Source organism: Apostichopus japonicus, chromosome 17 (assembly GCF_037975245.1).
Source record: "Apostichopus japonicus isolate 1M-3 chromosome 17, ASM3797524v1, whole genome shotgun sequence".
Classification (NCBI taxonomy): Eukaryota; Metazoa; Echinodermata; class Holothuroidea; order Aspidochirotida; family Stichopodidae; genus Apostichopus; species Apostichopus japonicus.
The window spans coordinates 32,596,882-32,618,374 of record NC_092577.1 but is presented as its reverse complement, the minus strand read 5'-3'; the positions used below and the strand labels follow the sequence as shown (position 1 = coordinate 32,618,374).

At 35.3% G+C, this 21,493-nt stretch overlaps 1 protein-coding gene across 2 annotated transcripts in view; it reads left to right on the top strand.

Moving 5' to 3' along the window:
- The window catches only part of LOC139984612 (uncharacterized), a 50,584-nt gene that overhangs the window by 19,094 nt on the left and 9,997 nt on the right, over window positions 1-21,493 (top strand). For both annotated transcript variants that reach the window (XM_071998559.1, XM_071998560.1), the window contains exon 3: window positions 21,237-21,308. In XM_071998559.1, coding sequence (XP_071854660.1) covers window positions 21,237-21,308 — 72 coding nt within the window. The remainder of the gene's footprint in view (window positions 1-21,236; window positions 21,309-21,493) is intronic.

Here is a 21,493-nt window from a genome sequence, read left to right as displayed (position 1 = left end):
GGGGGGACAATCAGTGGAATACTGCAAATCCTGTTTTTCCTTCTAATGTAACAATTTAATCAAATTTTATTCATATGCAGAATACTTAAGAACATGACTATATAATTAACTATATTGAAATGAAAAAAAAAATGAAAACGGTAGTGTCAACTATACTATACGTATGTTATTATATAATACGTATATTATACATATATTATGATAATAATTATTATTAATATTAATATTATAATAATAATGTCTTATTATAACTTATAATAACATCTGAAATACCACTGTACATACGGCAGTTAGGCAGTACTGTATAAGCTTACATGCCAATCTTTCTAATAAAAGTATAATAAATCCCTTGCATTTTCTATTTGTGATAAAACAACGCTGTACATTAATCATATATCATTGATCATAAAAATGTTTCGAACATTGAGTTTATATAGATAAGATACACAGATATACCACTGAATAGATGTAGGAAATGCAAAAAAAAAAGGGGGGGGTGTATATATCAAAGATAAAACTGGATAATGGTATATAGGCTGCCTGTATTTTAAAGACAAGATGTGATGTTTATGTTTTTAGTCTGATTCTGTTTTGTAATTGATCGAATATGTTACGAAAATTCGTTTACAAATCAAGGTTCCGTACAATTAACAATGAATCTTCACGCTAGCTTGAGTCTTCAAACTGATATGATTGCTAAGTCGTAAACTAAAGTGAATGTTTTTTTTGCCAACTCGTATGAAGAATATTTTAATGTATAGGTCATATATCGAGTCACTGTGGACTAAAATGAGTATAGTGTACGTTAGGAGGACATTATGGCATATTTCACCTTAAGAGGACATTGTTAGGAGGACATTATGCATATTTCACCTTAACATTACATTGCATGTTTTTACAAGGGAGAAGATTGTAGATTTGTTGTATAACTTAGGAGGATAAAGGTAACTGATATAAAGAGGGGGGGGGGGGTATATGAGAATGAGAGCCCACGTATTGTATTTTTTTTCGAAGAGAATTGTACCTTTTACAAAGCTTGTAAATAGTTTTGCAAAAATTTTTATTTTTCCCTAATTAGGCCTATAATTTTTTCCACGTGATAATTTGCGTGAGCTGATGAGAGTTTCCCTGCCACTCAGCACGGAAATTAATTTGTTCTATTTGGGTTGATACGGACTGATTGTGTTCGAGCCACACACAAGGGGGGGCGGGGGGTGCGACGGAGGGGACTTTGGGGTTACATAAAGAGAACAGAATCATATCTTCTTGAAAGGTGTTTCCCTTTGGTGAGTCATGAGATCACCATTTGCGCGACCAGAAGCAAAACTTATTAGACAAGTCCATCAATACACAACAAGCTTTGGTTTTCAAAACCGAAATCCTTCCGTCCTGACGTACGGGGCTCCGATCGTGCCGTTTCTCATAAAATCCGCTGAAGATCCACAAAGCTCGCAATCGTGGTCATAAATTGTCTTAATAGCCCCTCAATTAGAGATCCTTAATGTCTACCGAGTCAATTCTTGTCCCGCGTTTGTGCGTCGGGGGGTAAAATTGACAGTTCTTCGCTCGGCCGTCCTTTCGTCCTATGCTACCAACGCTGACGGGTTTTCCGTGTCAGCCGGCGGCTAGGCAAGGTGATTTGCAACTACGGGGCAAAATATGAACCCATGTCATAAATTTTACATCAATTTTAAAGTGTTTTAGTAAACGACCCTCGTGGAGTTCAACAGGGAAGTTTATTTGAAAGTTTGGCTAATGTCGGTGTACATCATTTTTTTTTTCTTTTTTGGAAAAAGGGGGGGGGTAGGTTTCTTGATGGTTATGTTCCTGAACTTGAAGAAGGCGTTAAGGGGTACCATGCTGGTTATCAGCTTAAAGTACTTTGAGATAGGGATAAAATAAATATCTTTTATAAAGAAGTATGTATGGATATAGGCCTATACGTAACTCCGGCTTTGAAGAAGAGAAACCCGTTTAGCACAATGGAAGGTTATAGGGTAGACTGGAGAACTGGAAGGTAGACTTTAACCACCTAACAGCAGACAAATTGATGTAGGGCGATGTGTAAGATGGGGTGGGGGTTGGGGAATAAAATATATATATAAAATAATAGAATAATAATAATAAAAATAAAAACAGAATATGGATTTGCATTCAAACTTGTTACATATTATAGATTTAGGATTGGCGAGACAGCTAGGCCAACTATGGTTTTTGTCGTAACAAACTGAAGAATATCAGATTTTTAAGGGTTATTGATTTTAAGCGTAATTAAGGTATAGATGTGTGTATTTATATGTCTTTGTTTATTATTTTCTTTGTTTTTGCTGTCATTGTTCTTGTTGTTGTTGATTTTTTTTTTTAATTCGAAATGAGGCATTTAGCCTATGACATTATTTTATTTGCTTTAACTCAAATTTGACGTTATAAGTCCTTTATATAACGAAATGAAGTCAGAGCTGGTCTTCGTTCGTACTTGTTTAGTTCCCGCACTTTCTTTTTTGTTTTTAATAACAAACTGTTCGTAAATCTTGGATAGAAGTTTGGATGGACATATTGTTGTTGCAGTCGTTTTGTAAAATATTTTACCAAAAGAGAGAGAGATGGCTTAAAAATTAATTTGTTGTAGATGATACTTTGAATCAAGCTTTATTGTGGCCATCGTGTTACTTTAACTTACCAAAGCAAGTTGTTTATAACCAGACACCCGTAACACAGAAAAAAAACGTCTCGTAAATCTCGCGGTTCGACCAATCAACTTCTACTAAAACCGCTAGTTAAAATACTTCTCTTTTTACTGTTTGAAGAATTTCGAGAGGACTCAATAAGTAGTAGACTGTATGTAGTGAGTAAATACAGCCTGCAGTATACAATTTGGAAAATCATTTACAAGACTTGTACAACTCAACTATCGTAAATCTGAGATCTTATTAATATTTAATGTTATAACATGCAGTGTTTGCTATACTTAAAAACATCAAACAGTTTAAATCCCGACCTTCAAAAACAGACAGCCTTACTTTTTCTGTCAATTATTTTTATGACGTTTTAAGCCATTTTTATTTCATTCTTTATTTTATCTTTAATATTATAGTCTATACCATTTGAATGATACAATACAGGGGTACGGGAAACCATGTAATAAAAAAAAAGAAGGCCCCATGACAAGCAATCTGTTTAAACATACTTGGACATGATTCTTCCCCAGTGTCGACTGTAATCTATAGCTCTGATGCACAATGGTGATATCATTTTCCATCATAATAACTATATTTATGTATTACAAGTTTTCATATTTAGCTTGTTTAACTTTTTTAAGCCATTTGGAAATAGAGTCTGAAAAATATTGAAAGGGGAGGATGGACGGGGCGTACACCCTCCCCCCCTCCCTCCCCCATAATCATAATTCAAAGTAACATTAAAGTATTGATCGATATAAATTGATTACAACCAGGCCCATGAGAAACCAAAATAGAAAAAAAAAAAAACGTTTATGTTCGAAAGTGTTTTACAAGACTAACACAGCGAAAAACACACAAAAGCAGCGAAAAACACAGTTATTATTAATAACATTCCATCGTTCAGTCGCTTTTTTCTTAAGCTTATCGTGGGCACGAATCCACTGAACTGCCTAAACAGCTTTATCCTATGACTATGTTTCGTGTTTAACAATCACCAGACGGATACATTTCTCAAAATATGTGACCGTTTATTAGCTATAATTTATACACTTTTTTAGTGTCAACAAAATGCTCAAGTTACTTTTCTTCCTCGTTCGTCGACTTTTAATATTAGTTTTCATCTCTTTACCTCTATTTTTGTTTTTATTCCAATTTTGATTTGCCTTTACGAATATATACATTACATATGTATGTATGAATGTATGTATTTATATATTTATATATGTGACATAAGTGTGTATATTACAAAGTCTGTGTTAATTTTCCCACTCTTTATGCCTGGTCCATTTCGTTAAAGGCATTCAGCTCATCGTCTATGGCAAAAGTCATGTTGTAAAACATGTTTAACAAGGCTCCAATTATGTAAACAAAGGCTTTGAATGGTTGTAATATTTTAAGATCTTTTGGCAGGTCTGTATAACACCATCATCATATGCAGGGTGTTATGTTTAAAAAGAGAGGAGGGTTAATAATGCGGGGGGGGGGCTGGCTGTGGTGGGTGGGTAGTCGAAGCCAATCACATGGGATATGGCAGATAAAGCCCAGAAATTGTTAAAAAAATTGCTCTCAGAAAATGTGGTCAACATTCACAAAATGAAGACTGGAGATATATAGACCAGTCTCTCTTATTGTCACGTATTTATCGGAGAGACTCTATAAATCAGGGGATGATTAAAATTAGACAGTTGTCTTTATTGGATTTCATAAGAGCAATGGGGGTTAGGAGGAGAGGGATAGGCGGGTGGTACGGGGGCGGGGTGGGGTGGGGGGTCAACATACCTTAATAGAGAATGAAGTCAGAAAACACAACGAAATCAGAGGGTTATGAAAACCGGTTCTTATTCTTTTGGCATTTGCCACGAGCGCCTTTCAACATTCAAGATTTTTTTCAGATAAACATAAATGCAGACACGTCTCCGCACCCCCCCCTCCCTACCCCACCCCATTGTACTAGCCGAATTTGAATTAGACCCAAATAGATGTGTTTACAAAGAGCTTTACGAGAGCAATTTCTGTCACATAACTACAACAAGATTTTAAAGGTTTACATATTCATAACTTCGTAACATCATCCTAGACTTCAAAATTAGTAAATAAATATTTCCATTATCAGACAATATATTCATAATATAAATTATCTTAAAGAAAATATCCTTATTTTAAATAAATTTCTAGGTATACGTGCATATAATTTCGAGTCCTTCTTTAATTCAATGTACTTGGAAATGCAATCATGAGGCATATGTGATATTAATTCAATTGCTTTACTTCAATGAAACTTGATTTAAAGAAAAAAAAAAAAAAAAACAAGGAATTGTTTTATGATTGTACTGCCCTCTCCAAGATAATACGACAATTGGCTTAGTGTATTCAAATATAAATTCTAACAGAAAAACTAAATCAAAAATACAGAAATCACCAAGAAGAAAAATACAAGAATTTTTTTGTTATTAAATAGATGAAACAATATTAAAAATTGGTTCGAAATTTGTGCTTATAATCCTGTACATATTATTTTTTAATATTGTGAATCAAATTTCTGTTGATGAACCATAAAAAGAAAACCTGCATATTTAGTTGTATTTTCTCTGTTATTTCGTCTCGAATAAAGCCTGTGATAGCGCTTAGATTTATTGTTCGGTGTCATCTATATGATAGCCTGTATATTAGCTATAGGTATAGTACGTTATAAACTAAGGGAGGTATTATGTAATGCGCTGAGAGTTTCAAGTTTACGTCACGCGCCAGTTTTCGTAATCTGCAACCTTTTATCTAATACCAGACAAACCCTATAATACTGCAATGGAAGCCTTATCAATGAAACGTTGTTAAAAGTGAATTGGAATGATTGAATACAGATTTTTTTTCCCCTCTCTCTCTCTTTTTGGGGCGGAATTAGTAATTTTACATCTAATAAATAACCTTTCTCTATCAGTGATATTTACTGGTACAGACAATCTACACAGTTACGTCTCTCTGATAAAAACATTTCGCTTCAAAACAAGTCAATTTCTAGTTATCTAGCTACCAGTTGAAATATTTGTTATCGCTGTTACTATGCCGTATTGTTATGTCCTTTTACAGATATAGCCGATATCTTTTGTACATATATATCTATACGTGTGTATGTATAAGTGTATGTATGCATACATCGATGAATGTATAGGCCTATATATATATATATATATATATATATATATATATATATATATATATATATATATATATATATATATAATTAATATATATATTATATATATATATATATATATATATATAATCTCAGATTTACGATAGTTGTACAAGTCTTGTAAGGCCCGCGTGTCTTGGTAATCTTTACGGGAAGAAATGGTTTATAGATTTGATTTTCATGAAGGAGAAAGCATGCGGGGCGAAAGATTGAGAAGCTTTATTAGACGAAGCTGACATTGAATACAACACGAAGGGTACCCGCATCCATTGGTCTGATTCACACAACAACTTTCGTTGAAATAAGGCCCATGTTATGGTGTAGGCTTCGTCGCCTATATAGGGTTAGCATTGCAACTGTGTACCTAGACGAAGGATCGTGCGTGGGAAAGTCGCGGCTGTAATAAGCGGGTCATGCGCCGTTGGGTTTTGTATTCCTTGCGTCCCATTGATAGGCTTTATACTTTAAGAGATTTATTAGCATTGATCTCTCAATCGTATAGATCTAATGTAAACCATTGAAAACTTTCGTGACACAGGTGCTCATTTTATTCTTGAATACACAATCATAATCATTTTTATGTGATATACATCCGGGTACGCTTTATTATGTTGTCTAAACTGTACGTATAGTATACGAGAAAATTAAAAGAAGAAATTAGCTATTATCTATCGATATTGTAGAATTTCACAGTCAGTGGGGATATTATTAAAGGTACATTTTTTCTCTCAAGGGAGAGTTTGTGTGTGTGTGGGGGGGGGGGAGGGTCCAAGACCATTTGGTCTAACCCAAATAAACTGCTGTATTAAAATCAGCTCTGTTGTAATAGGAAAATTAAAATACGCCCTAAAGATGCCGATAATATAAAGGCTTCCATGCTTTGGTCGCAACAAAGCGTATGTGTAACACTTAATTTCTTTCGTTCAGAAATAGAAAAACCACCGAATATTAAAACACAAAGAAAAAGGGAAGCCGAAATGCTAAAAAAAAGACCCTCCGCTTTTCCAAATAGGCCTTTTTCCCCGTTTATTTGAGGTTGTTTTCTATAGACAACAAGACAAAATCAAATATTTTTGAACACATTAGACAAAAAGGCCTACTATATTATGCCATAACGTATTTGAAATTATTATTATTTTTTTCGATTTCCTCTCGTTTCTATTAATTTGTTTTGTTTTCGTAAATTCTATAAGAATAACGCTACTCTTATGTGTATCCAACAGGCACACCAAGTGCGAGTGCGACCCTCGACCTCCTTCCCCCCCCCCCCCCCCTCCTCTTCCCACTTACTTACAGAGTGTGGTATTAAGGCAAGCGATCTTCCGAATGCACCGTTTGTCATATTGTTTCATTGTGAAAATGATCTCACACTTATCCTGTAAATGTCACACACAAAAAACACCCGATCATTTACTTATTTACATAATACCTCATTAAGACGGGTAATAATTAGTGAATTTGTGTATCGAGTGACGACTGTTCGAAAGAGAATTTGAACAATTATAAATTTAAGGAAATGCGGTAGGGTTAAAAATTCCACCTTTTCTGAAAGAAAATTATATTCCCGCCCGTCTCAAACAAAAATAGTCAATTTAATTCGTCGATAATAATTCCAACAAGATCATGTTTTCTTGATGTGTTTTTTTCTTTTTGTGTTTTGTATGTGAGTGTGTGTGTGTGTGTGTGATTATGCTTATGACTTTTTTTAAGGGGGGGGGGATAAAAATAGCCATCCTTTGGAGGTAATTTGAACAACTTACTATACTCCATGCATAGGCAAAGCAAATGTATTCTTTATGTGGGGAACCTTGTCATGTGGTAACTCGATCTTTGAAACGGGACGTCAGTTATGAACGCGTCACCATGGACCCGGCGAAAGCACTGAGCCGTACCCTGTAGGGTCCTCCCAAAGGGCTTCTTGTCTTGTCAATCAGAGTGTAATCATGACATCATTGTCAGTCAAGCATTTATAGTGAATTGTAACGAGAAATGATCAGATATAGGGAATTTGATCATTGTAGGCTAATTCCATGATGAGAGACTCAAAAATTATTCTTGTTACTATGAAAAATGAACAATGTAGGTACAATCGATGAATAATATCATATTAAGAAACGGAGAGTAAATAACAACAAATGTTCTTGCAGTTTTGTTTCTAAATCATGGTAAGGTGACAATTTCAGAATATCGAAATCCGTGAATTATTATAACGCGAGATTTCATCAAATCGGTTTCTTCAAGTTTTCAAGAAAGTTTTCAAATATTTTCAAAGATTGATAAGGAATCAACGATGCTTCGGTAAAAAAAGCACTGTGGCATGTTGAGGACAATACAGTAGTCCAGTAAGGTAAGCGTAAAGAACATTTCCCATCACCCCCCCCCCCTCCCCTCACCCGTACCTGCACCCGATCCTTATCTCTCTTCAGAGACCGTATACCCAGACGACAAACAAATGCGCGCTCTTCTTGGTCAAGTCTTGCCCATAAAATGAATTACGGCTTAATTTCACAATCTGTAAACGCTAACGGTTTTGGTCCATGAACCGCCCTGATTCTAATTTAATATTAATCAAATTAATATTTGATCCTCTGTGAATGGTTAATTTTTGATCAACGTATACCCGCGTGTCATAACAATTATCAACATAGCCTATTTAAACGTGATTTGTTGCAAAATAGAAAGATGAGAAAAATGAAGGTTTGTTAACCCTTTGCAATCTCCTTTTACGTGATCTTATCTTTCCTCCAAAAAAAAAAAAATTAAATATAAAAATAAAATGAAAAGAAGAGGGAAAATATGTTATACATTAGAACAAAGATGAAAGAAGAAGTGTAAGGGTACATTCAGGTCATGGAAAGAAGATTAAAAAAAATTTAAAAAAAAATTAGAAAAACTGTCCTTCGAATGTCAATCACTATACGCTTCGAAGTCCCCATTATTTCATTCGTCCCCCAACCCGCTTAAGTTTGTACCCATCGATTTAAAAAATATAAAAAAAGTCGCATGGAATAATTTGTCATCCTCTTCTTTTGTCTTTGATCAACCAAATGAGAAAAAAGAGGGCATCTGGGCGGGCATGCGATCACTTGCTCTGCATCTATTGTCATTGATTTAAAGAGAGAGAGGGTGTGTGTGTGCATGCTTTTTTTTTAATAGATTGACCTCAGATTTACCTTAAAAATTGGTATTAAAAATAAGAAGAAGAAGAAGAAAATGGAATGCGCCCGCTGAATATCTGTAGTAATGAGGGTTACGTTATATGAACATGCGTCTATATTTACGAATTTAAAATTTAAAATACGAACGAGAAGCAACTGCGATAACGGATGATCTACCAGAAGAAGAAAAGGGGGGTTGAAAATTTCCATGAACTACATACACGGAAGACCTTTAAAAAACGAACAAACATCATCTTCGCGTATCCGTACTGACGAGGCCGTTGGCTCCGGGCGAGAGGCGAACGATCGTAACAGGCGCGGTAGGGGTACGGTTTGAAATTACGACGTTCCCTACAAGATTGACACCTGTTACTGTGTCAAAGTTTTCCTCAAGACGCATGCGCAGACGGGAAAGCTGCCGGGGCACTTAAAAACTCCATGTTCTTCTGTCGTTTGAATGACAAAGTCTGAAATAACTTATATTTAAGCAGGACCTTCATACATAGTCTAGTTGTGTTTCAGCACCACGATATTTCTTACAAGCTAAAATAAAAAATAAAATAAATTTCTTTTGGGGTGATTTGTTTCATTGTTGCAAAGATAACATAATAGGTTTAAAACAATGGTGGGTGGGTGGTTAAACAAAGACTTCAACGGGGGAGAGGGTGATGGGAGGGGGTGATGAAGAACAAAGCCGTGTTGAAAACGCAGAACGGCCACACAAAGTCTCGTAAATCAATGTTCTCCGTCTGGTTGCCGTGACCTATAGCCTAATGCTTAAAAATGAGATCTCATTAATTTTGAATTATGGTTTATAGGCCACTTTTGATGACATCATTACTGACGTTAAACTTTGACTGTGACTTGTGTCGTTCTGTTTTTATTTACGCAAGGAAAAAAGATATTTTTCAACCATTATAGACAAAATTTTCCCTGCAAACTGTTATTATTTAATTTTTTGTTATTGTTTGAAGAGCAGTTATTCTCACATAAAAAGTCTGAATAAGTTAATACAGTCCAAATTTCACCCCGATCCCCCTTCAAATGGAGACAATACCATCACATATACGTAAGCCTATCCTTCTCCAAAAAAAGTTAATAATGATAGTATTGATAATTATTAAATGAAAAATCGGTGGTTATCCAATCAGTAAAGTGCATAGGGATGAGATGACAAACTAATATTTCGTATATAAAAATATGAAATTCCATTTTACAAATGTTATCTCTTTAAAAAAAAAACACAAGGATATTGTTTCTTCTTCAGAGACAAAGATTCAATGGCGTTATTATTGTGGTAAATTTATACCGGCTTGCCCCTCCTCGCTTAAGCCACTGACAACTCGCTTCTTATCATCAAACCCTGCTACTGGCTATTGACTGTACGGAATTTTACAACCGCGTTATCGTGTATAACTAATATTATTATCAATGCATTAACCTATAGTAGCAATTACACAGTACGCTACTATATATACTATAGGACGGACGGGCTTGTGTCTGGTTATTAAATCAAGAAAGAAAAAAAAAAAATGAAATGCCCAGCAGTGAATAAACATTGATTTGGGATGATTATCGTGGAATTGGTGTAACAATCTAATCGACCAATTTATGAAAGTGATAAATCGAGGGTGCATGACAGTAAAAGGAAATATCTCTTTGTATTCTTGATTCTAGTGATAAGATTGTTATTATTTCACGGTCGTTTATATATATGTATATACGTAGATATATTTATAATAGCTTACACACCCGCTGTGTTGTGCCTACTATAGTAGGCCTATACGTAGCCTTTATATATATATATATATATATATATATATATATATATATATATATATATATATATATATATATATATATATATACGAGGTTGTGTGTATTATAATACACCACGTTGTATACTGTTGATTTTGTACAGATAAAATCACGCGTCCACGAGGAAGATAAAGGGGAGGGGGGGAGGGAGATCTGATAAAATCGGCATTTTCTCTAGCATTAGTCATCATGGCACTTAGTGGAAACATTAAGAAAATGGGGGCACAAAAAATTGAAGAGAAAACTGCTTCCGCTTAATATTTCTTTAAATGATGGCGAAAATTTAAAAAGTAAACTTCATCTGTTTTAGCTAATTAAATTCTGTACCTATACTCGTTTCTGAACTGTGGAAGATGGGTTACCTCACACCCACCCAACCACCCACCTACCCACCCGCTTCCTTAGACCAATTAGAGGGATCTTTGCCTACCCAACCTCATACCTTTATATCCACCCATAAAAGCCCTCGCATCCGCAGACTAAATAAATTATTTGTAACTTGAACATTTTGCCAAAATGAGCGATTCCAATATGCTACTTTATTCTACATAAATCAGGGTAAAATCGGTAAAACCCCGAAAATAAAACGATAATTAACAGCAAGAAAAATAACAACAGGATTAAATCTACTTGTTTCATTTAAAAAAATAAATAACAGTTTTTGATTTGTTTAATGTTTATCATTATTATTATTATTATAATTTTGTTTTTAATTTCTTGCTGTTTTTGGCTATGATCATCCCGGCTAATTTTCAAGTTTAATACAATTATATGAAACATCCTCTTTCCAACTACCTGTTTTACTATATAGGCCTACACCCCCCATATACAACCAACTGCAAGTTTAACACTGTATAGACTTAGTATAGGTACACTGTATACAATGAATGTACTTAAGGACCATATAACCTACAAGTGAAGTCAATACGTGGTGTCCTATTTTTTCATGTCTTTCCTCATACACCTTGTTACAGTCCCTGGATACATGATGAGGGGGGGTAAACCTAACTGCTAATAAATTTCCTATTTTGTTTGCATTATGGACGCAACAGTTTGAACCTCTCGTGAGAAACTATCCACTCGGTGATCTGGCTTGTTTACTTGAATTGTTTTAACTTAAACCCTAAATACATTTATGTGTCAGCTATTACAGGGCGATGGTTACCAGTATAATAGTCTAACTACTTATAGTAACAAATCGTTCTGGTGGCTTTTTTTTTTTTTTTGGTAAATTTTTATTTAAGTGTGTATCAACGTGAAATAACATGCAGAAGTTGGTGGGAGAGAGAAGAAGGTGTGTGTAACTTAAAAATAAAGAGAAATATATATTATGTATATATTTATATAGAGAGAGTGTGTGTGTACATATTTACTGAACGATTTATTTTACTGATAAGCCGAGGATAGACAAGTGTCGCCACGTTTTTATTCCATATTAATTATTACATGAACCTTGTTTTTTTTTGGTTAAAGTATTTTTCTTTTCTTTATTGTTATTGGATTTTATTTGCTTTTTGCGATCCGTGGGAAGGAGAAACCTGTTGCAAGGGGAAGAATAGTGGGAGCTGGAATATGTCTTATTTAATATTTAGTGAATATTATGTAGAATCAACAGGTGACACGAGGAGATATATAAAAAAATATATATACTAAAAAAATAGAAAAGGAAGTAAGACGTGCAGCGTTGAAGTAAATATATGTAGGAATGTATCTGTCTGTGTGTCTGTAAATAATTCAAGTTTGTCGTGTAGTGAGTTTAAGTATAATTGTACAAGCATAATCGTCACATCAGGTCAATTGCTCCGAACTTAACAGAGATATTGGTAGTGAAAATTAACCTAGATTTATCTTTATTTTTGTTACTCACTCCTCTCCATAGCCTCCTTCACCCCCCCCCCCACCTTACTCCCAATACCCCTCCTATGTGACTTCTACAGCTTAAATGCTTTAATCGGTCATCTTATATCCAACACTAAATTTACAATATACAATGCTCCTTTTGACAATATATATATGTATTATTGACTAATAGTTGAATACCCATACAAGAAAACATAATGACCATTCCCACACCCTCCTTTCACGCACACACACACATACACATAATTTTCACTCAACTGATCGATATGTTGCCACTCCCCCCCTTCCCCTTCCTCCTTCCCCTTCCCCTTTCCCTTCCTCCTCTACCATGTAAGTGCGCGAAGTGTTGGATTAACTCCTTTGAGCTGTATTAAACATAAAAGTGCTAAAAAAAATCAGTTCTGAAATAAAGACTTCTTTTTCTAACATGTTTTATAACACAACATTAACGTCTGCCGTTGGTAAACCGAGTTAGTTTTATAGAAAGCTACTATTTACTCGCCCTATATGCTTGACCAGTTTACGGTAATGTAACAAACTGTCTTTCAGTTTGAATTAAATGAGGTATGGCGCCATCTTTTACAGACTATGATCCCATCATTTTCGATCCCACTGAATGTCTGTTTCATGTTCGACAGTCACGTGTTCCACGAAATCTTATATTTATGTAACGAATTTAAGTTTCTGTTCTTTCTACTTAGATATAGCTGTATTTATAACTTTAGGGGGATTTATATTTTTCTCAGACCCAGTTATGATATACCTTCCCAATCCCTACCCCCATGAAACAAACATGTTACATTCGATGTGATGTACCGCCCCCAAATAACAAAACTTGCGCGTATTCCCCAAATTTCGCGGTCTCCACGATGGAGTCGGTATAAAAGTTAATAACTACCCAAAATCGCTTTTAATTGTCAAAACGTTTGAGTATTGTTGGCGGAGAATATTTATATATCCGAGCCGAATGTTAGGCTCGATATAGCTTTTGCAATAAGTTTACGAAATAACACAAATTACATTTGGTTACATTTGTATTTGGAAATATGCAAGCACAAACGAATGTAAATTCAAATGCGACGAAAAATTGTTTTTAAATCTATTTGAACCAGCACATACATACATTAACAGGCTCAGCCAATGAGAGGCTGTATAAAAGAGGGTAATGGCAATGACAATATTAAAAAATCAGGATCGATATAGAACAGATTGCTGAAAGTCACTTTAGAATTTATTTATCACATCACGACAGATGTAGGGATGGTATCCGCCGTGCGGAGCCCTTTCCCCTGTCGCAGCACATGCTATGAACAAAACGGCACTCAGAAATTAGCTACAAACATAATTTCATTAAATTATTTCCTTAGGAAATATTGCTTATTGACGCTCTAAATAAAATAATAAATATACGAGAAGAATAGTAAAATAATATAAATAAAACAAAATGGATCAAATACACTCAGAAAAAAAATGCAATAAATTTCGACACTTGTTTATTTATATACGGTGCTTTGCTGTGTGTAAATTATTCAATTTAAGTATTCCATTTTTTTCTGACAGTAATATTGGTATGAGTTAAATCCATTTAGCTTCTGTTTCCTGTCCATGCATTGCTGACACATGTTTGAGGGTAAGTGGTTTTTAAAACAATTTTATCACAAGGTTAAATGCTGATATGGTCGGATTTATCTGATATCACACTCCAGACTTGTAAAATATACACTATACGTGTTAAAAGATTAGACAGGAATGCCGTTGCGTCTTGACTTAAACAATTATTTCGCCATCATAAAAGAAACAAAAGATAGAGGCGTAGGAACTGGACAAGGGGGTGGAGGAGGGGGGTACGGGGTGTCTAGGGTTCTGATGGGTGCGGGGCCTTATAACCTTCAATCTGACATACACATTTCATCAATGAATTCGGTTGCGTATATACACTATATACCTATACCACGGTGTCACCAGGGAGGTGTCTATAAATTTGGTTTAGTCTTTAGAACCCCTAAACCCCTTCAAGTTGTCTTGTATAAAAATCAATATGTTTGTATCATTGAAACATCCTTCACATTGGTTATAATTACGAGACTAATTAGCAACTTTTGTTACTAAGCTAATTCGGAATTTCTAATTGAGCTGGGCTTATTAAGAGAGACAACAAAGAGTGCGTTGAACTGAGCTACCGTGTATCCTATTGTTTTCGAGAAGGGTTTTAGGGGGGAACAGGCCAGGACCTGTAGGTAAAATATTAACCATTTCAAGGAGTTTAAACCCCCCTAGTGACAACACGAGCGCCTCCCTTTGTTGTCTTTTAAAGTGTATAAGCCGAAATAGAGTCAACAATGAGAAAGAACAATCGTGTGTATTTATTTAGAGCTGCTTTATTCGCTCATCTTACACGTAGTTAAGAATCAAAGTCCGATATATTTCAAACAGCTTCAGTAAACTTTTAAGTTTTAGCCGGCGATGCCTTCTAATCCGACATCATTCAACTACTGGCTGCCATTTTGCTTTTCTTTTCTTTACAATGTCATAGCCGTTCAAGGTTTTTTCCTTTTTTTTGGTCATACCCACAAGCCCCACTTGACGGCGGTCTGTAGTTATGACTTTGTCCCTAGCGCAGACCGGGTAAAAAGCAAATTAACGCCCCTACCTAACCCCCCCCCCCCCCACCTCCCCGCATCCCAACAATGCCAAGTAAAAATGTAATCGATTGCATTTGAGTAACATTAATGTAACTAAAAATTGACTCGCAAACGACTTGCTCTGTAAAAGTCAAGTTAATACTGACTAACGCACAGCAGTTTTCTGCAGGTATGTTGGACAGTGTAGCATACACCTGTCATACACACATATGGATTATACTGTTTATTATAGTAAGCTGGTTTCTGTTTTGTGCATCGCCAGGCGGTATGGTATCGTATATAGCTTTCCGAGCCCCAAAACATTGCAATACCCATCACATGATAGTTGATATAGCCTGGCCTGTAAGAGCACTTTTCCATAGCATGACCGTTTCGATTTTCAGCTATAGAAGAGGAGCAACTAATTTAGCCTACTATTAACCAGATCCAACCCTTCCGACTTCTCACTCGGATCAAGTTATAACCACTTTTAACCAAAGAGTTTCTAAGAATGTTTTAAATCAACTTTAATCCTCCTTATTTTCACACTATCTACTATGTACTTTGATTTATGCTCTTAAACATGAACCCCCCCCCCCCACCCCTTAAAAAATAATAATAATAATAAGAACGATGATGAAATATGAAAATATGCCAAAATAATCAGTGAAGTAGCTGAAGTCATTTTATGCCCCTTTCACGACATTGGTTAACAAGGCTTTCGTGTGGATGTACATTTACTGAACTGTCCGTATAAGTCAAGACTGGCCAAAGTGTCATCCAATTATTCAGTTTCCCACCGATTCATATGTACGAAAAAATCCTTATGCAGAGGACGCTAGACTAACTAAAATCGAGGACAGAAGACCCTCGCTGGAGACTTGGGCAAGTCTAACAGAAACGGTGATCTGTAGCAGCCTACATTGTCGCATTGTCGCATTGTCGTCGTGCAAATGCCTTAATAAACTATATACTCTACCAGCGTACCAAAGTAAATAGACCGTGCGTTATGCGATCTGGCATCACATTATAAAAGATAATTGTGTGTTAGGCACTTGTGAGTTCTTGTTTTAATCCTCTTCTGGTCCCACCCCCCCCCCCGTTCCCCGACGTCATGAAGATAAGTAACAGCATGCTATAGCAAGGGTGGATTGGCGGATATGCACTGACATTCTGCAAAAGCTTACAATATTTTAGTTATATTTCCAGTGTGGTTAGCTGTGATATTTCGTTAGTCGATAAAATAGGCTTACGCGTTTTTGAGACTATCCTACGTAATGGCAGGCTAATAACATTTGGCTATGTTTTAAAATTAGTACATTGGCCTAATGTTATAGCCTATCGTTATGTAGGATAAAGAAACTGAAAATGACCTAAAGTTTTACACAAATATGTAGTTTTAACGATCAAAGGTATGGAACAACATCATGGTTGGCTGGTAATTCTAATATTATCTTAACTTTAACCTACATTATCTTTCGACTATGAAAATGAAGTCTAATGAATAGACAACGACGTGACGTGTATTTCGTGCGTTTTGTAACGTTTGGCCAATCAACGTCACAAGCAGTTCTCGACTTATGCGCCTCATATAATGATCTGCGGGTTGAACTTTGACCTGGTAAATGGTAACCAAACTTGTTGAATCTAGAAAACGTGATGGAACGCGAAAAATAAGTTTAGTGCAAGTACCAGTTCAGGCTTATATATACCTTATGTACCATTATGCTGAATTGTAGTGCCACGTTGACGCCAAGTAATACATTATAAAGTGCATGAACTTAATGTTGAATATGAATAAATCCTCGAGAAAACACGTGTCTTTTCGAAGGAAAAAACAAATAATAAATTCACCTCAGTAATGTACCTTTTAAATTGAAAATATAATTTATAATAATTCTTTAACAATCAATGTAGAATTTGGATGATAATTTACACAATAATTGATAAAAAATCATGTCATTCTTGTATTTGGCGATGTAATTCATGGAGCAACTTACCGAATTTGATTTTGCTTTTTATTATATCATCGAGTTATTTGTGGCGATAATCTGGTTTAACTTATATATAATCGACGACCGCAGTTATGTTGTGAAGTAGGTGGTAGAACATTTCGCGAGAGAAATCACGCTCATAAATTTGACCCAAGGGATGTTATGACTCATCAAGCGCGCCCCCTGTCGTTTGCTATCTAACTGCGTCTATTCCTACACTCTTGGTATGCTCTACTGGAATTGCCGACATTCATAACACTGATCCATATGTGATTTTTAATCTATAGACAATCGTGGCAAACATATTCCTGCTTTTTACGTCCGTCTTTCAATGAAAACATCCATTACGTAACATATTTATGTACCGAACAGATGGCGCTTTGGGGCATTCGGCAATATAGTCAGCCGGCGGCATATATATGTCGTAGTAATTGACGTGGGACTTACAAAACGGGTATATGTCACTTTGTCTCGAAGAAGACACACACCATCTTCGCGGCACACCATGTAGGCAAAGTTTGTTACCGTGTTGTGACAGCTTCGTGGATTCCAGCGATTGTTTTTGTGTCCATGATTACAAACTTGTGATTGGTGCATTTATCGTGACGTCATGTCGTGAGGATAACTAACACATCCAGTTAGAGGGGTTATTTTTTTTATGAAACTATATCAGGATGAATAAACATAATCATCTTTGGCGATCCGTCAGCGAATTTTATCTTTGGGTTACAGATGGTTAAGAGCGACACAACGTAAATAACCTGGCTAACGTGGTTTACAAAAATCGTAAGCTCATTTGTCCATGAACATTTTTTTATCTTGCATGGTTGAAGAAGGGGTGTTGCTAGAGCACAACCTAACTTTGACATGTCATGTAGCTTTGTTTGTCAAAACTTTCAAAATGGCGTCTTTTGTGTTGTTTGCTGTATGTTCCTTTTTCTATCCAATTTTAGACGGTGTGCTAAATTTATAGTTGTCATGAGCCGAAGCTGTCGTTGATATATACGTTTCAATTCTGACATTTCACGGATTATTGAAATATTCTGTGTTTTCAGGGGTATTTTTGGTTACAATTATTGTTTACTGAAACACTTCGATTTCTATTCATGATAGGATTGTGATAGACCAAATAGCTTTAGTTTTGTTACATTAGCAGATAAGAATGCTAATTTCGAGAACCCTAAGCAAATTAATTTTATTCTGGTAAAGTTTGGTTTAAAAATGTTTTAAGTAAATAAACAAGAACGAAACCCGACTGGGAATTCAATATGAGAAATGGAAAAGTGTTGCTTTAAAATAGTCTTGGCCGTACGGTAGCCCGTAACGAACACTATGATTCATATATTTTATATAATTATTTGAATCAAACTTGGACCAGTCAAGAAGTGAGGGAATCAGTTTTACTCTCATATATAAGTCTGCTAAAAGTGCTTAAAACATTCTTGCATATAAAGGTTCCAAATTACCATCCAAATCATTTCCAGGAAATGAACGCAGTTTTCTTAGCCAATTAAGTATCTCAATGCATCTCCTACCCCCTCCCCCCAAAAATGTTGCCAGTACAATAATTTTTAAGGTTGCGCAAGAATGTCCACTATTGGACTTTCTATACCAATATGTTGGGAACTATTTAATAATGACCTTTAAGAGCTACGATACCATTTTATAATTTTATATTATGGTATGGAAATACATTTCTAGATTCACTGTTAATTACTGCGTGAATACCCATGACCTCACATTATCCTTTTTTTCCAGTCGACCATCCTCCATATTTCCCCTCCATTTTCAACTTTGAACTCCAGTTTGATTGTCTCTTCTGACAGCGATCATATACGTGATTTATGATTGTTGCTGGTCTTGTAAACGTTTCGTAAAGACGTCAACTTGTAGTTTATATGCATAGAAAGCGAAAATGAATATAATGCAACCTCATAGCTGTAAGAGAATGTGGACTCAAAAAGTCCACGCTAAGTGCAAGTCAAAAACATCGTAAGCTATACTAGAAGAAGAAGAAGTCGTATTTCATCTGATTTTACGATCTAGTCGTGCTAATTTGAACAGCCATCTTTGCTTAGCATTCGTTCACACCTATTCAAAACAGTTTCTTCTTGCCCCTCTCCTCTCTCCTCTCTTTCGTTCAAGTTTTGACTTTGCTTTCCTTCTTCCTCTTTTTGTTTTGTTTTGTCTCTGTCACTGTCTCTGTTTTTCAAGTGTGTAGAAAATTTAATAATGTCGTAAAAGAGACAATTAAAAACAAATACAAAGCCGTATGGATGTCGTTGAGTGATTCGTTCACATATTCTGCCTGAAATTTACAGTTGTTTAAATGCGGTTTTAATTTTTTGATTGGGGAAGATATACCGGTATTTAAGTAAACATAATATACTAGGGCCAGTGAATGAATGCAATGCGAGATCACGGTGGTGACGTGGAGTTGTGGGGAGTGGGACGTGGTGATGGAAGGGGTGGGGTGGGGGGCTAGACAGTTATGATGCATTACGCAACAAGTAAAAGGTAGCATATGTTTAACTACCTTTTAACCCATTTCACAGGACTTATACCCAAAAAATATTGTAAATGCGGTTTATATATATATATATATATATATATATATATATATATATAGATAGATAGATAGATAGATAGATATATATATATAACTCATTTCCCGACTTAACAGTAATACTCAGACAAAGAAACATATAAGTGGTGTGTTTAGAGGGTTATATACGAAGCTTTTTTATGTGTAACATCAATGTCTCAATTGATCCGGTAAAATCCATCCTTTTGTAAACAAAGAATTAGGTTGTCTAAACAGTTTTGTATCCTAAGCACTAAAAGTCTTACGTATGAACAGTGAAGTAGTGATACACATAACAAATTACAGATAAGAAAATATATACATAACCTTAATTGTTATTTCCCAGCTTGTCGAATCTAGTCAGTGATATGGTTGGTAAGGGAAATTTTGAAAGGATACTTTTCGGGTAGGAATTACCAATGTCCAAATATTAATGTATAGTTTTGTCCTTCTGATTCGATACTATATATGATAAGCAACGATGGCTTTGCGGTATTTCTGTTTGTCATTTTGAAGACCTCATTTGTAAAACAAATTGTTAGAACTGAAAGAGTAAATTCAATTTATGATTTCTTTGTTTACTTTATATGTTATTTGAAGTACAGTACCGATGAAGGGAACGACTGTTTGACGTGAAATAACTTAATTTGATTTCCCGGCATGATTTCGCGGTATTTTCTATCATCACTGAAATCATAGGTCTACATATAATTTGTTTGATGTAGTAAATGTTGTACAATCGTCTTAGCTTGATTTTGTTTTGGACTAAATTAAGCCTGGTAATCTGCTTCAACTTTGATGTATAACGAACTTATAACCCTGAGCGTTACTTCGTGGTCTCATGAAATTGCAAGAGTAAACATGAGACGGTAAGGATTTATATTTGTTTGGTTCGATGAATTAACGAAGGCGTCATTACATTGGTTCTGCACATGCGCAGTGTCATTCGTTGTATTCGTCTATATACATGTACATGTGGATTTGCGTGCGTGGTTTATATTTGTTGGACTAAAAGTTTGTAAGCTTCTGATGTTCACATAAAGGAAAATGTTTTGAATAATTAGTATCTTTGTCCTCAATGACGTAAGTTCCTTACGTCATAATTGGATTGCTTGATCGAAATGGTACACCATTAATTTGGTTGGTTATTAATGAGGTAATTGATTTATTAATTTATTTCCCGATACGATTGAATGAGCATTTACTGAGACCTTTCTTCTTTGTTCCCCTGTCTCACAATAACAACATATTTTACAAAGAAGAACACTTCTGGTTATCATCATTTTCAGAAAACAATATTTTCAAACTTCCATCGTTTTCCCCTTTCTAGATGGCGATTCACCGGTGGGTCTGAAATCGATGGATCCGTGTAGTGTCTGGGCTACAGGACCCCCTGAATACGGTGAGCCCAGAAAGCAACGTCTTTTCAGAGTTAAAAATAAACTTAACCGTATCTATCCATGTTGTTTTTAAACCCATTAGTAAACTAAAGCCTAAAAAACCCGAGGTGACAAAATGTAGCTCGGGTATTGCAGTTGTACTATGACTCTGTTGTTCAATGAAATGTTGGTCACATCCAAAGAATTT